Source organism: Lutjanus erythropterus, chromosome 9 (genome assembly GCF_056507025.1).
Source record: "Lutjanus erythropterus isolate fLutEry1 chromosome 9, fLutEry1.hap2, whole genome shotgun sequence".
Taxonomy (NCBI): domain Eukaryota; kingdom Metazoa; phylum Chordata; class Actinopteri; order Lutjaniformes; family Lutjanidae; genus Lutjanus; species Lutjanus erythropterus.
In genome coordinates this window covers 35,583,991-35,600,627 of record NC_139325.1, presented here as the reverse complement: position 1 = coordinate 35,600,627, position 16,637 = coordinate 35,583,991, and the positions used below count along the sequence as shown (strand labels likewise).

Below are 16,637 nucleotides of genomic sequence, written 5' to 3'. Positions count from 1 at the left end.
TACCTGAACTCTTTTACTATGAAGACACGCTGCTGGAACACGTCCACAATGTGTCTTGGTGTTGTCTCACTGAAATAAGCAGGGACGTCTCTGAAAAAGACATCTGGGATGGCAGCATATGTCGCTCCAAAACCTGTTTGAACCTTCCAGTATTAATGGCACCTTTACAGATGTGACAGTTACTCATGATGCCATGGGTAACCAGATGTTGTCTGTTGAAGTTAGTGCTGGTAACAATCTGGATGGTCCTTTTCCTCTTTAGCCCGGAGGACACGACGTCCATGATTTGTGAAAACAGTCTGAAATGTGGACTCCATAAACGACCATCTGAATGTGATTGTAGACGATATCAAGCGTTTTCTTAATATCACAGCTGTATTGTTTCTATTCTGACATCAGCACTGTATGGTTCTATTTGATGGGCTTTTGCAGAGATTAATTAATATGTTCGATCTTATTATTTATTCATCTGTTTTTCAAATGCACTCTGCATGTCATCCATCATGCTGCTCGGCTGTTTGTTGAGGTTAACCTGCATACTGCCCATTTTACAATTCATTTTCTTAAGCTCCTCAAACAGCTGTGCAGTGTCTTTTTTCACCAGCCATCTCCGGTCCAGAATCCTTCTCATCTGAGCTACAGAGATATCTTCAGCATTTTCATGTAGGCCACAGCACCTATGCGGTAAGGAGTTCTTGATAACAAGGACAAATAACTTGTCCTGTCGTCCACAGCGAGTGCAATTAACAGTTTACTTGTGCCAACCTTGAAAATAACAAGAAGAACTTGTGATGGAGGAGGAAAAACTTCACAAGACAAAGAGGGAAACATAATTTTTTAAATATCTCTATGCTGCTGTGTCACACACCAGAAATGTGCATTGGGAAAATAGAAAGATGATGAAATAATTTTCCAGGACAAAAAGATTTTCCACTCATTTGGCATTTGTTTTACATGACTGGAAAATTGGTCAACTGTCAAGTTTTCCAGGATGCGTGGGAACCCTGACAGAGCATCTTTGAATGTGTGACTCGATGCGTCTGACAGCGTCTCAGGTGTGTGTGCTGATGTGGTTGATGTGTAGCTGTTACCTGTGTGATGGAGGACAGGGTGGGGGAGATGGTGGGGGAAAACTGTTTGGAGTGATGCCGCCGCGACTCCCCTCCCATGGGCAGGATGAGCGGGGAGAGCTGTGCCCGTCTCCGTGGCGATGTGCTGAGCGGCGGCTGACCCTGTCCACTGAGTAGTGGCGAGTAGGAGGAGGAGCACGAGCTGGAGCCGCCCACGCCGCTGCTGTAGCTGGGGTTACTGCTGGACACCGACTGGAGGGAGGAGTTGCTGAGGGAGGAGTGCAGCGATTGGCTGCTGAGAGAGGACGGCAGGGAGGGGGAGGAGCTGAGGGACGACTGCAGCGAGGGGTTGCTGAGCGACGACTGCAGGGAGGCGGAGCTCAAGGAGTTGGAGAAGGAGTGGCTGCTGAGTGATGACTGAATGTTGGGGTTGCTTAGTGAGGACTGCAGGGAGGGGTTACTGAGCGTGCTCTGTAGAGACGCCAGGAGACCTGCGGAGTCAAAACAAAAACTGTGAACACAGACTTACTCTCAACATCCTCAGAGACGTCTAGAAACAAGTGATAAAAGATCAGTTAAGAGATCCAGAACAGGAGACACAACATAAAACTACAACGTAAAACTGCAACTAATAAATATTTTCATTAAGTTCAGTGTCCATCACAAGTTCTCAAAGTCCAACGTGCTGTGAAATGTCTCATTTTGTCCAACCAAGAATTCAGACGCCCATTTACAATCTTTGTAATACTCAATTCTGATTGGTCAATTACAGCATCTAAAGTCTGTTATTTCTGTATATCAAACTGATGCTCTGATCATAAACTCTGATGGAACAATACAACCATTTTAAGTCACTAAAATCATATTAAAATTAATATTTTGTGTCAAATTATTGACTTTTTTTTGTTCATAACCATGTAATAAGCAACATAATGTACAGTGAACAGGTCACTATCGCATAATAAAGTGTGACTGATGTTCAAAATATGGAAAGAATTTCTTTTTTTTTTTTCTTCAGGTTGATAAATCGTTTATGACGCCACAGGATCATCTCTGATCTGCTGCTGTATGACCTGACATGTACCTCCATCAGTATGAATGTAACTGAACAAAAGTTTGTTTCAAAGTTTGTTTTTCTTTTCATGTTCTTCTATAATAATAAATAAATAAATCCTAACTATACCCACCCATATACAGAGCAAAGACAAACAGCTAATCCTAAACAATGTTTGGCCTTTTCCCTTCATAAATTACTTTAAGGAGAACTCGAGAAACTAAAGATGTAAAGGTTGATTCTGCTGAATCATCAGATTAGAGACCTGATCAACGTGATGTTCCTGCAGAATGACCTCCAGCAGGACAAATCATTAAATATGCCAACAGAAGCAGCTCATCGTGATTCACGATTCATTTTAATGTGAAAACAAACTTTTGATTTATTATCCAGCGGCTGACGTGTTCAACAGCGACAGGTTCATCCATTAACCACCTTTAATTACTGCTACACAGCAATTAATGGAAAAAAAAAAAAGTACAGGCCCAGACTGAATTAACTGTGTAATTATCCAAATACAGAAAAACATGTGGCCAAATCCTAAAAATACAAATTTATGAAACACTTTATTATGGAACAAAAGTCTCCCTGCAGGAGTGAAGTCTCTGTGGTTTCAGTTTAAAATAAACCGTCAGTTCAGGGAATCAGCTCCTCCCCAGGGGATCTCAGCAGGTGTAAACATCAGCTCTGCCCCCAAACACACTCCTACCTTCACTCACTTCACCTCTTTCCAGACTGCCTTACCTTAACATACCTCCCTCCCTCCTCTGCTTCTTTTTATATTCACTCAGTAGGTCAGGTTCATCCACAGTCTGCATTTCATGTCTAATTTCTGACCCGGATTAGGACTAAAGCCAGGAATGAGACACCGAGCTGAAGATTTCCTCCTGCATAGCACACGATGTTAATCATATCTGGTCAACTGCTTTAGTCTTACAACAAAAATGTGAACCCAAAAATGAGACAATGACCTGATTGTGCCCACAAACCCCACTGAAAACAGGCAGGAGGACACGATGTCTCTGACCAAAACTAGAGGACAAATTATTCTTTTCACATCAACACTGGGTTGAGGATCCACTGGACCAGGGGTCTGCAACTTTAACCATCAAGAGTGACATTTACAAACACAACAAACATTCATTTAGTGTACGGGCTACGTTTTACAGTCGGAAAATGTAAGAATCACCTTACACTGTGAAAAAATAAGAGCTGTGATGACTCAAAGTTTCAAGGCCATGGACTGCAATAGATTTCTGAGTTTTGAGCCCAACTAAATCTCTTCAGTTAAACTTTAAAGAGTTTTCCTGACCTGTAATCTTTAATTGAGATAATTTACTTTTCTTCTTTAGGTGAATTTGAATCTTTGAGGTTTAGACGTCCCAAAAAGTGAATGATGGTTAATAATTTAATATTTTCAAAAAACCCAATTAATTTTCAGGCACCAAATTAATGACAACTCAGGTTCACAGCTCACTGTGACCAAAGTTTGATATACATTTTTTTTCAGTTTTCAAAAATCACAAATGTTTTTTTTTTTTTTTAGTTTTTTTTAAGCACTTGTCATGTTAAATTACCAGTTAAATCTGGAAGCTGTGTGACATATGTCAATATGTAAAATTGAAAATGTAAATTCTCACATTCCTTGGTATTTGCAAATGTAAAATTAGAAAGCTGTAAAAACACCAAGCATTCAAATTAAAGATGACGAGTTGTGGTTTTCAGCTTAACCCTCCTCTTGTCGTTCAGGTGAGACGCTGTCTGTCTGTCTGTCTGTCAGTCAGACTGTCTGACACCATGTAAAGACAACATGATGATCCAGACTCAGGTTTGGAGAGGCGGCCTGCAGCCTGAGATCGAGCTGTCTGCAGCTTCCTGTCTGTGGTCGGTACAGTCACCTCACAAACGGTAAAACACTTTTTCCGACTGCACTTCAACCCGCAAAAAAAACCCCTCCTATTTTTCTCTCTCTGAGGCTAAATTTAGAGCACTGCCCTGTTGTACATCCCCCTTCGTTTCATCTCTCTCACTCTCACCCACGTACTTCCTCTGCTAACCTTCACATTCGTCACTTAGCTGATTCTTTGATCCAGACAGATTTACAACGACTGAACAGCTCGGCGTCTTGTTCGAGGACAACGCAGAGGGATCTACAGCTGTCACTAGAGGAATTGACCCGCTTACAGGACAGTTCCTCTTAATCAAGTCTAAGTCCATGTATGAACTGACCTTATAGGGATAGTTTAGGTTTTTTTTAAAGTGTGGTTGTTTGAGGTTCTTCTCCACAGTCAGTGTGTTACCTGCAGGAAATGGAGGTCAACACGCCCCCAGTTTAGAGAAGCAGCAGGAGTACTGGTGTAGGAAGCTAAACAATGTGCTGCTGTGGACAGGATCAGCAGCTACATATATTTTAAACACCTAAAAAAAAAATCAATATCAGCTGTTTACTCCATACTCATTTGCCTTGCTGTCAGATGGCCTTTTCTGATGTGAATCCGCCTTTTTTTTTCTTTTTGCACGAGGCTGTAATTTCACTGTTCTGTGAGATAAAAAAAATTATTACTTGATAAAGGTAAAAAGTGTGTTAAACAGCGTTATAATGAAGTTCTGTAGAGCTGCAGAGATGTCCGGAAATACAAATCTTATTCTCCAGATGTAAGAAAATATATTTGTCTGGTGCAGACCCCAACAAATGTCACATCAGGACGATTTTAATTCATTTTTTTTTTCAGCTCAACTGAAAAACGTGTGATTCATTTTTATTAAACAACACCACAAATCCCATGAGAACACGACTCCTTGAAATCCAGTGCCTCTGTTATCATGTTAGTTTTTTTTTTTTTTTAAAGGTTTTTGCTGGATGTTTCTTTAACTGTCATTTTGTCTCCCTTACAATTCTGAAATGACAGAAACTATTTAAACAAAAGACGTATTTTCACATTTGAAGATAAAATTTTACTTGATCAACCAAATTCTTAACGAGCAATTAATTGATCATCTATCTATTCTATCATCCCTAACTGATATCATGAAAACATTGATTATAGTGGCTTAAAACACTAAAAAGTGTCTGCTTTTATCTCCAAACTCTTTCTTCAGCCTGTACGTACCTTGTGTGTGGTGGAAGTTGCCGTTGCCTCCCTGTGCGTTGGCGGCGTTGATGCCCAGCTGAGTGAGGGTGGAGGCCAGGTTCCCCGTGCTGCTGCCCCCACTCAGAGAGGAGGATCCTGGGTAACCGGGCTCGTCCTGGTCAAGCGGTGTGGGCAGCGGGGAGGGGAAGTGCAGACTGGACAGGTCGGGCAGGGAGCCGCCGGTGTTGAGGGCCGACGGGACGCCGTGAGCCGGAGTGGATGGCTGCTCCGGGGACGTAAAGATACTGAGAGGAGACAGAGGAGGTTTAAATCTTCCCCGAAATGAAAACACCCTCAGAAATGACCATTTAGATACACAAAATGTTGGGATGCTGTGTAACACTGTGTAAATAAAAACAGAATTCAGTGATTTTTAAAAAGTTTTTCACCTATATTCAATCGATTACAGCACAATAACAAGATATTCAATATTCAAACTGACAAACTTTATTGTTTTTTTTTTTTTTTGCAAATGTACACTCAATAGCATCTTCAGTTCCGAGTGTTGTTTCTAAAAAAAACTTGAAACAAGCTCCTGTCCAAACTTTTTTGAAACATGTTGCAGGCATCACAAACAGAATGAGTGTATATTTACAAAAAACAAGAGTTTATCAGCATTAAATATCTTCTTTTTGTGCCGTATTCATCTGCATACAGCTCAAAACAAACTTGCAAGTCATTGCATTGTTTTTATTAGCTTTTTTTGGACTCAGAGTTGTATTTAGATATTTATATATTTATTTTGTAGTTACAACAACTACATCATAGAAAGCAAATATGATTTCCTGCTCCATAAATTCTGCATTCAGTTTTCCAAAAACACTTTCTTCATCATCAGGTTTCTGTCTTCTTCGTTTTCTTACATTCCCAGGGTTCGGATTTTCTTTGGTTAAAGGCTGAAGGGAACATTTGATATTTGACGCTGTTTGGTTTTCTGGGGACTTCTGAGTTAAAGATGAGGAACACAAAAGGAACAGAAGCAGCAGAGGAACTGATTACTGCCTGCAGGGAGCCGAAAGGAAAAGAATCCCGTCTTTCACACGACTGCTGTTCAGGGGATGAATTAGATTTCAGACCACACCAAAGAAATGTCCAAATGTGGTTATGACATAATGTAGCAAGTGTGTGTGTGTGTGTGTGTGTGTGTGTGTGTGTGTGTGTGTGGCGTGTGGCGACTTACTTGATACCAGGGACTTCACAGGACTTGGGTCGGGACGACAACAGAGGCAACTGGAAAGAGAAAAAAAAAAAAACCCAGGAAAAAAAAACACAACACAAAAACAACATTAGTTCTCCCTCATTTTGTTCAAAGGTTTTTAAAAATCAGAGTTTTTAAAAGTCAGAGTTTTTAAAAAAGCTAGCAATTATGTTGCATCAACAGTTTAAACCAGTTTAACATTAGGAAAGAATAAATTTAAACCTCTGTTTAAACCTTTTTTTTACTCTAAAACTCAACTCTGATTAGAACTTATCTTAGAATACATTAATCTTTGCTGGTTCAACCCAGTCACAGTTTTATAAATGATAGTGGTTTAGTTTGGTAACATAGAAACTCTTAAAAACACCAGAATGATGAAATGAAGGAAAAAGTAAGGTTTTCTGAACCTACACATATATTGTAATTAGTTTTTGTATATTACTTTAATGTTTAATTCAAACTTTTAACACACCCACCACCTCTGTTCAGTTCTAGTTATTTGAAGAACATGAAAAATAATCTCGAGGTTTAAACAGACCAAGGCTTAGCAATATGACATACACATGATTTCTCAATATTTTTAGGCTACGCAGTGATAAATGATGAAACTGAAACTGATATATAAACCTAGAAAATACAACAAGAGTGGATCTTTTTTTTAATGTCTTTACCTTCTTGGTGTCCCAGGGTTTGAGCAGTTTCCCCTCATCCAACACGTTCTCTTCAATGGGGGGAACAGGGTACGGAAACACTGAGGGACAAAAGTCTGCATTAGTAATTCTAAATGTCTGAGGCGTCATGTTTGAGTCCGACAAGAACACAACAGAACATAATTATTATTCTTTTATTAAAAAAAGATGAAACAACTGGATTTTTTAAATTATTATTACTTTTCATTTATGTCATCATATGTGCAACACTGATTTAATAATGTGACTATTATTTGTGCAATTATTAAAATGTTAATACTTTGGGCAGAAATAATAATTCAATTGTGCAACACACAACTTAACATGTTTCCTTGATCTCTGGTGACTTATGTTCATTTTATGATTTATTACAGTAAATATATTCTCTTTTAAAAAACTGAAAATTAAGTGAACCTGCCCTGTAACAGCAGAGTGTGTGTGTCTGTGTGTGTGTTTGTGTATAACTCACTTCTTCTGCCTTCTCCATCACTCTGACCTGCAGGATCACACAGACAGACACAACAGGATTGACTGAGTTATTAATATTGGCATCAGTTTATATTGAGAACATCCTGATTCTGCAGGCAGCCAGAGGAAAACCTGTTTAGACTGAGATCTTTATCCTGAGGAAACGTGTGAGCCGTTCAGTCCGGCCAGAAAAGTCAGTTTAACAATGAACAGGTCACCACATTACACACAAAATAAAGAGGAAGAAAATAAACCCTGTGGGATCGCTGAGTGCCCTCGGCTGACGGAGGCATCGCACCATTTTCACTTCACGTCACTGTGGTTTTAAGAGGCCACAAATGAGTCAGCTCAAGGAAGACAATAGTAGATGACGACTCTCCTTCAGTCAAACTTTAACATAAACCCTGACACACCTGATTGGATGAACGAGGCACCTGCTGGGCTGCTACTGGTCTTTGCTTCTGATTAAAGACAGTTGTTGTGGAGGTGGTGTGACATTTCTCCTAACTATCCACCACAATCAACTTCTAAACAAAATCTGAGGTGTAAAACAAACCATGCAGATGCTGATTTATACTGAGTGGACTCAAGTTATAGATGTAACATGTACTTTTAAAGTCATAAGAGCTGTAACAACTATTTTGCTGATTGATTAATTGGTTTTACATTTCATTTATTGTTAGCTCCCTACCTGCTACGTTTAAATGCTCTGGTTTTAGATCTGTACTTGGTATTGGCTAAAATCCAACTGCAGCTTTGGCGGCAGGGTTTTCAAATCTTCTAAGGGCACTTGGTTGTTGCACAACAAATAAAGTAAGGATGTGAATTTGCTTGAGGGTATCGAAGCCCCACAAGGCATTATGGGTATTAAGGTCTTGCCCACACATATATGGATATTTTGTGCAACTTTTGACTCCTGGTAAACCTCACGTAAACAGAGTTTTAGGTGACTAAAACAGAGAGTTTTTTTTAATAACGACTTCTAAAGTGCAGATTTTTCAAAACTCTGTGAGAACATGTGGAACAGCACGTTTGGGTGATGTCAACACCTCAACAACAACAACAACAATAACAACAACAACAATGGCAGACAACTGCTTTGTTAACATCTGATTAGCACTGCTCGGCTTCGTTCCACAGGCGTTAAATCAATAAAGTGAAGAAACCGGTGTCATATCACATTAAATAAACAAATAAAAAGCTACAGTTGTTTGTGTTTTCAAGTTTTCAGCAAAGGAAAATAAGTTTTTTTCTGGTATTTGACTTTTTTTTGATGTAGAGTTAATCACCACCTGTTAGCCCAGTGTGCTGTAATTGTTTTTGTGTTCTTGTGTGTGTAGAGATATTTTGTAAAATAAAGGTCACAGGTGTACAGGACTTTTTTATTTTGTTTTCAAAAAGATAGATATATGTGTAGACAAGACTTAAGAGTCTACAAGTCAAAAGTTTAATTTTGTGAACTCGGTGTACTCTCGGTCCTGTATTTTATTGTGATTCAGTTGTGAGTGTTTTTGTTCAGGAGTGCTGCCTCACCGGTGCGTCTGTTGCTCTGGGGGGTGAGGGTGGGTCCTCCTGTGGTGAAGGGGTCTCCTGTGGGAGGGTTCATTACGCTGGTGTGGAGGGCCGAGTCAGAGTTGGTCCTGAGGGGTGAGACACACACAGTGTTAAGGGATGAAGGGAGACAGAGAGAGAGACAGAAGGAGACAGAGAAAATAAACGAGTTGAAGGTCAGGTCCAACACACTGTCATACAGGGTTCCTACACTTTGTCCAAAGTCAAATTCAAGCACTTTTAAAGGTGCATTTTAAACCTCTTCCAGCACCACACAGATCTGGTAAATTACATTTTTACATACATATACTCAATATTATGATTTCACTTTGAATCAGATTTGGCTGTCCTCTACGAATATTCAAGAAATTTCTCTAAACCAATCACAGTTGTCTTGGGCAGAGCAACTGTTCCCCTACAAAACACTGGTGGTGGAACTTGTTTAGGTTCAGGAGGCGAGCCCTAGTATTAAAATGACTACATCCCTGCAGAAGGAAAGGTGACAGCAGCTAACTTGTTTACGTTCATACTGGTAGTGTCTCAGCATCTCAGAGGCTGTTGAACTTTGGGGACTTTGAAAATGCAGATAGCAGATGCTGCAATGCCGACTAAAACAATTCTTCTAATGACAGTCCAATACTCACAGAGTACACCTGATGAGCTTTATTACTCATGATGTAATACTGAGGGACAGTTCAGAGAAACTGTGCTGACGTTAAGCCTTGTTTAAAGCCAACTAAATAACAGCAGGAGTAGGTTAGACGCCAATATTTTTTATTTTTTTTCATGTTCTTGTGGAAGTTTATACTTTAACACAAGCTGCTTTAGCTGTGGTGTTGTATGGAAACTGGCTTGTTCTGCTATGTGATCCTAGTTGCCACTGTGTGTGTTTGTGTGTGCGTGTGTGTGTGCGTGCGTTTGTCTTGCTGCTGTATCTAAGCACACTTCGATCCGTAAACATGCCCTGGTGGTAATGATTTAGCTACATGAGAAAAAGAAACAGTCAAACTGTAGGAATTCATGTGATTGTGTAACTTTGATTAGCATCATTTATGCTACAGGGTAGCATCACTCAGTGCACTCAGTTTTTGTTCCTGTTTTTTTCCACTGACCCATCAGTTGTTGTACAGCAGGTAGAATTTCAACCATGATTTTTTTATTGTTGAATACAGCCCTAATAATTTCAAGCAGTTTCAATTTCTCTATCCACCTTGAAAACACTGTAATAAAATTCAAGTGTTTTCAGAGATCTCAGCACTCGTACCCACTGAACCGCTGTGATATCAAGGTAAAACACAACTGAAAATACATCTTAAAAATGAAAGACGACTGACACATTTTGTTTTCGCTCACACACGGCATTATAGGACATTTAATCTTCCCACGATTTCTTCAGAAAGTCAGATGAGATTGAAAATATTTAACCTCAGAGTTTAGACCAACACACACTGAAAGCAACATACAAGCAAATTTTGGAATACAACAACAGTTTAAAGAACGCTGAGTCAGACGCCTGCTCCAGACTAGTTCAATCTGAAGTGTTAACAGAAGGTCCAGGGACTGAAAACAGCTGTTTCAGGTTGGACTCTGCCACAGAAAATTGCCTCTTTGGTCTCTTGAAGTGAGCCGATAACTCAGTTTACTTTCAGTGTACACTGGTCTTCACAAAGAAGCTCAGGTAATGCAGATCAGAGTGTGGACTAAACAGAGGCAAATGGAGAGAGCTTGAAAATGATTAAAGTGAGAAAGGAGAGATGTGGAAGGAATAAAAGAGACAAAGAAGGAAGAATTTACAAAGGAAAAGAAGAGAGGATTTGTGATGGTTTGTGAAGCTTCAATCTTTAAATCAAGTCAGCGAAAAAAAGGGGAAATAAAAAGCTCCAGAGTAAAGTTTGTTAGGACACATTCTCATTTTCACTCATTTTTTAAAATCTGTACACGACTCCCTTCCACTCTAAAGGTTGGGAGCTGGAGGATGTCCAGCAGAAGGAGGAAAAGAAGGAAGTAAAAGGGAGGTAGAGGAAGAGGAGGATGAGGAGGATTCACCTGTTGAGCGCAGTGGTGGGGAGACGAAACAACTGGCTTTTATCCCCGGGGAAGTTTCCAGACCAATTCCTTTTCGTAATCGACAAGAACAAAAAGTTATTTTCCTCCACCGAGCAAGAACATCAAAAGGAAGAGGAAGATGGAGAAAAAAAAAAGAAAGAAGAAGAACTCGGAAAGCAAACCCAGGCGAAAGGAGGAAGAGGAGGGAGGCAGCGAGCGAAGGACAGAGGGAGGCTGGCGTGTCACCTGGCACGTGTGTCCAAACAGATAAATAAAAACAATCAACATCTGCTTGTATCCGTCTGATCTTAGTTTATGATCTTATGCACCATCATGTCTGAAACATCATCACGAGTCGTCCCAAGAAAACCAACAACAACAAAAAAGGACATAAATTAAATGTAGCAAATTAGTGATTAATCTGTCAAATTAAATTTGGTTCAGTCTATAAAAAAGTTTGAAACAGTCTGATACAGCACTGAACTGAAGCAAACCCAGTACTTTTATTTTATTTTATTTTATACTTTTCTTTAATGCACCACATGTACCAGGGTGCAATAACTGGAACAATTGCTGGACTTATTTTATTTTTACACTTTTTAATGCACTACATGCACGACACGTACTTTCCTATTGTGCAATAACTGAGGCACTAGCCCAGTGCATCTATATACTTTGCACTTTATCCACCTCCAAATCATGTTTATGTTTATCTGCACTACAAAGCCCAATTTGACGTTTTTAGATGACTTGTTTTATCTGACCAACACTTCAAAAGCTTAAGAAATTCAGATTACTTTGATATAGATAAAAGAGAAATGCAGCATTGTGCTAGCAGTCTGCTAACTGCAGAGATAGAAGAAAGTTAGCATTCTCCACAACACGCAACACACTTCAAATGAAAGACGAACCTCTCACTGTGTCGTGTGCATCGAGTGCAGCTAAAAATAACTTTTCTCCTGCACAGACAGCATTTGCCTTAATAATACTTTATGCTGTGAGAAAGGTTTCAGAAGCCGTGATAAGTCTAAATGAGGTCCACTGTAAGTTTTTATAAATTGGGACCTTTGATGACTTCAAGTGCAAGCGCTTTATTTGACAGGCTTTTTAAAACAATTTCCTGTGTTTTATGTCAGGCTGCATGATATGGGGGAACAAAAAAACTAAAACATATTGCAATTATTTGGACACATACTGCATTTTAAAGCTTTTTGAGCACCGTACAGATGTGGTAAATTACATATTTATATACATTAGGCATGTTACGACGCTCCAAATCCATGATTCTATTTGACTTTTGATTTTAAGGTCATAATTTGATAGATCTGATGAGATATTGACACTAATGGTTTGTACATTACAAATCTAGATGGACACAGAATTGAGAAGGCATCTGGATACAAGTATCTTGGTATCTGGTTGGACCAAAAAATTAAAACTGAATTTCACATCAACACACTTGTTAGTAAGTTACAACAGAAAACTGGATGTTTCTACAGAAACAGAGTTAACTTTCCCATCTGCAGCAGGAAACGGATCATTGAGGTTGTCTTAATGTCTGTCTGTCTATGATGACATCATCTATACGATATCATCTTTTTTTTTCTGAGTTCACTGCACCCAAACTAAGTTCTGATATCGGTCTTTCTTCATCTGTGATGAGAAAACATCAGGTTTTCACACCGTCAGAGAAAGTGTGCATCCTCTTAACGTTCAGTTATAAAATTACTTGAATTAAGGATTTACTAAGTCAAACCAGAGCTGGTGATTGAAACAGTGGAAAGACAATCCAAGACGTTTTTGGTGATTTTTGTTCCGGTCTGAATGAAGCTGTTTTGTAAAGGGAGTCTGGTGCATTTGGCAAGAGCAATAAATCAGCTGGTTAAACCGAAAGTCTCTTCCTCTTTAAAAAAGTTCCCTGACTGTAGTGATGCTTTCCATGATGTTGTCAGACACTAACAAGAACAATTTGTGTCTATCGGTGACAAAACAAGCGTCAGCTGCCCCGCGCACTTCGTAGTGTGATCTGCTGATGTGGCTGCAGTGCAGTGTTCCATTTTGTATCTCTGCTTCCATCACTGTTAGTTTTGTGGTTTGTGGTGATTTAGAGACTTGGTTTGTAAAGTGTACAGCCTGTCATGCTGTTGCATTGATCTGTGTACAATGATGCAGCTAAAAAACAAGAAACTTGTTTACCAACCACTCGTTTATCTTCTCTCATCAGTCAACAGACACAACATGTTGGTCACTTTTTTTTTTTAAATAAGTGCAGCAGCTAATATAAAAACATATTTATGATTCCTTATATTCATAATTCCTCACTGAAATGTTTTCCCAGAGCAATTTTGTAAGTTTCAATCTGTTTCATCTAATCATAAGACTGCTGGACTCAGTCGACAGAGGGGTCTCTGAGTGACAGTCCTAATAAAGATGAAACATTTGTTGGGGTCTGAACCAAACACACGTTTTCTTACATCTGAGGAACCAGATTTTCAGGCCAGAACATCTCTGCAGCTCTGCAGGACTTCATCATAATTCAGTTTTGCCACATATTTTACCTTTGTCCAAAAATTGCAGCTCCTACAATTTGGATATTGCACTTGTCCACATTGCAATTTCTAGTTTTGTATCTTAATAATAGATAATTAGAGGTTTTTGAAGTGGGGCTGAGCTACTGTGTAACTGAACAATGAACAGCTGTGGATAGGGTCTGCAAAAAGACAGATTTCAGACAGCTTAAAAAAAATCAATGAAGAAGGAGGTTAAACATGCTTCAGAAGACTGTGTCGCAGTAAAAGTTTGGAAAATTGATCCAAAAACACTGATGGACGGAGCTGACGAGACTTTTTAATCATTAAGAGACTGCTGTTTTGATGCACACAGTGTCTTATATGTAATTTATTATAAAAGAAATATCATTTTATTCTGCGCTTGGGTGATTTCAAGGTATACCAGGGTATTTAGAAATCTTGAAGGTATGATTTACAATACCATCAGCATGGAAAACAAAAATACAAAATGAAATTAATTTATTACTAATACTTAATTTATTAATGTATAGAAAAAAGAAATGACCAGTCATGTCTGCTCTATAACCTCGGTCTCCTTGTTAATTAAAAATGACAAGATATGGAAACATGAAAATATTACCATATATAACTTTCCTCCACCTATAAAGTAGTTTATTAGCACATGCTACATCTTTAAGTCATCTCCATTTAGTCAAATGATGTGCTGATATCTGCAGCAACAAGTGTGATTGGGTCCTTTAGCAAGAATCTGTGGATTACAGCTGCTTTTTTCCTATACAATCATTAATCTATGGGCTATAAATATTTAAACTCAGCAAGACTTGTCTAAAATGGCTAATTGCCTGTGATACACTAAGCATTGTAAACAAGACAATCTCATATATGCTACAATGGCTTCTATCAATAGTCTGTCATACACCGTATACCCCCGTGAAAAGCCACGAAGATAGGGAAGGTATGAAAAAAACAAAAAAATAATGCCCAAGCCTATTATTAGACAATATTTAGAATATTTTCACAGTTTAACTTTGCTGTCAGACTTTTCTGATGGGAAACTGCTGTTATGAAATATCACTCTCTCCAAGGTCACCAGACTTTACAGACAAAATCAATAATCAGTAAGTAATTGCTGACCTACCACTGCCTCGATCTTCTTCTTGATCTTTAACCTTTTAAAGCACAGATGTCACACAATAACACAAAATAACTAACAGATCGAGGCAGCGGTCGACCAGCAACTGAGAGATAAAATGAGTATTTTTGTCAAAAGAGTCTTGTGGCTTTGGAGAGAGTGATACAACTTCAGTTTCAGAAAAATCTGTCTGACAGCAAAGTTAAGTGGTGGAAATATTCTAAATATAGTGTACACTTCAAATCTTATTGATTTTTTAGGCAGGTACGGCTGCTGCGTTTCCAAACTGGGGGCATGTTGACCATCATCTGCCCATGCAACCACTTCAAATACTGTGAACTAACCCTTTAAGGAGAACTCAAAGCTTCCTCCCTGTTTAGCGGCGGGTGTTTTGCATAATGTAAGAAAGTGTTGCGAGATGGACTAACACACTGTTGGGTTTGGTCTTTTCACAGCATTTGTTTATAAGAACAAAACTATGGAATAACTCCAGACTTGTATCCTTCAGCTGGCATGAACACCACAGAAGAAGAGCACAGACCAACCCCATCCTGCACAGCTGCACTTACAAGAACTAGACTCTGTTTTGTTTTGACCAGAAACCTCCAACCTGGCAGGATGACCGCCGGTTACCAAATCTCTATTGAATAAACACGCTGCTTTTGACTTTTTGTCTTTTAAACTCTGCTTCTCTTGAAAGTTTGAGCCTTAAAGAACCAAAACCAAACATGACAAAATGAATCAGTTTCTCCTCTCAGGCAGCTGAAGACAAAGTGCAGGTGGGATCGCGCTCAAACTTGCCAACAACTACGAATGTTTCACCAGAAATCGATGATCAGGTCCGTGCCCAGACAAAGTGACAGCTGGAGGAGTTCAACCTCAGCAGTTTTCACTTGTCAGACTTTAGAGAACGGCTGGAGGTCATTTACCAGCTGAATGTGTGTGTGTCTGTGTGTGTGTTGTGAACCTTCTGTGACTGTGGACCGAGGCCAGTCTCTCTCTGAAGGGTAATTGTTGTCTTGTTAGAAGAAAACCAGAAAGAACGCAGGCAGGCAGGCGAAAATTAAATGACTGGAACGTTGCAGAAAACAGAAGAAAAAGCCAAAAAGAAAAAAAAGGCACATTCCCAGAAGGAGGAAGGGCAAAAAAAAAAGAGAGAGAAAAAAAAGACCTAAGAGCTCTTCAAAACCAACTCAGGTTTGGAGAGACGCCGGTTAAAGTCAACTCTGTTTCCTGTTAGTGGTCTAGAGGTTAGTGTTACTGCTGCAGAGGAAGCAGCAGCCTCAGTCGGATCCATGAAAACCTTTGTGAAGCTTCAGTGTCACCTCATGCGATTCTGATGGGATCCTCTTGTGCAAATTCATTCGGATGTCAGAGACAGAAAGCAGCAGCTCCTAGGTGTGGGTTCAATGGCACACTCAAGGACACTTCAGCTGAAGGACAGTCTGTCTAATAACTGCACCTCACTGACTTGAAGTCCTTGGTTTCCTTTTTCCTTTGCAACTTCTACATTTTGATGCTGCCTTCAAAGACAAACCCTCAAATTCGATGATACAATGAAGAAAGATGATATCATACAAATCAGGGTTTCTGCAGGTTCCATGGAGCCAAACTTAAGACACATTTTAAGACTTTATACTACCTAGAAGTTCATTTTCTAATAGGGCTACATGATTTTGTAAAAAAGTCATATTGCGATTATTTTGACTGGAGTTGCGGTACATCATTTTTGAAGTAAAATTTTCATATGTACAGAAAAAAAACCTT

General features: G+C 39.3%; 1 protein-coding gene across 3 annotated transcripts in view; it reads right to left on the bottom strand.

Annotated features, from left to right (window-relative positions):
* Positions 1–16,637, bottom strand: part of LOC146322030 (CREB-regulated transcription coactivator 2) — a 53,256-nt gene that overhangs the window by 11,704 nt on the left and 24,915 nt on the right. For 2 of the 3 annotated variants that reach the window (XM_084727406.1, XM_084727407.1), the window contains exons 5-11: positions 11,208–11,276; positions 9,144–9,250; positions 7,612–7,638; positions 7,125–7,204; positions 6,436–6,485; positions 5,235–5,500; positions 1,092–1,561 (exon numbers count right to left, since the gene is read on the bottom strand). In XM_084727406.1, coding sequence (XP_084583532.1) covers positions 1,092–1,561; positions 5,235–5,500; positions 6,436–6,485; positions 7,125–7,204; positions 7,612–7,638; positions 9,144–9,250; positions 11,208–11,276 — 1,069 coding nt within the window. The remainder of the gene's footprint in view (positions 1–1,091; positions 1,562–5,234; positions 5,501–6,435; positions 6,486–7,124; positions 7,205–7,611; positions 7,639–9,143; positions 9,251–11,207; positions 11,277–16,637) is intronic. The other variant, XM_084727408.1, reaches the window with a different exon arrangement.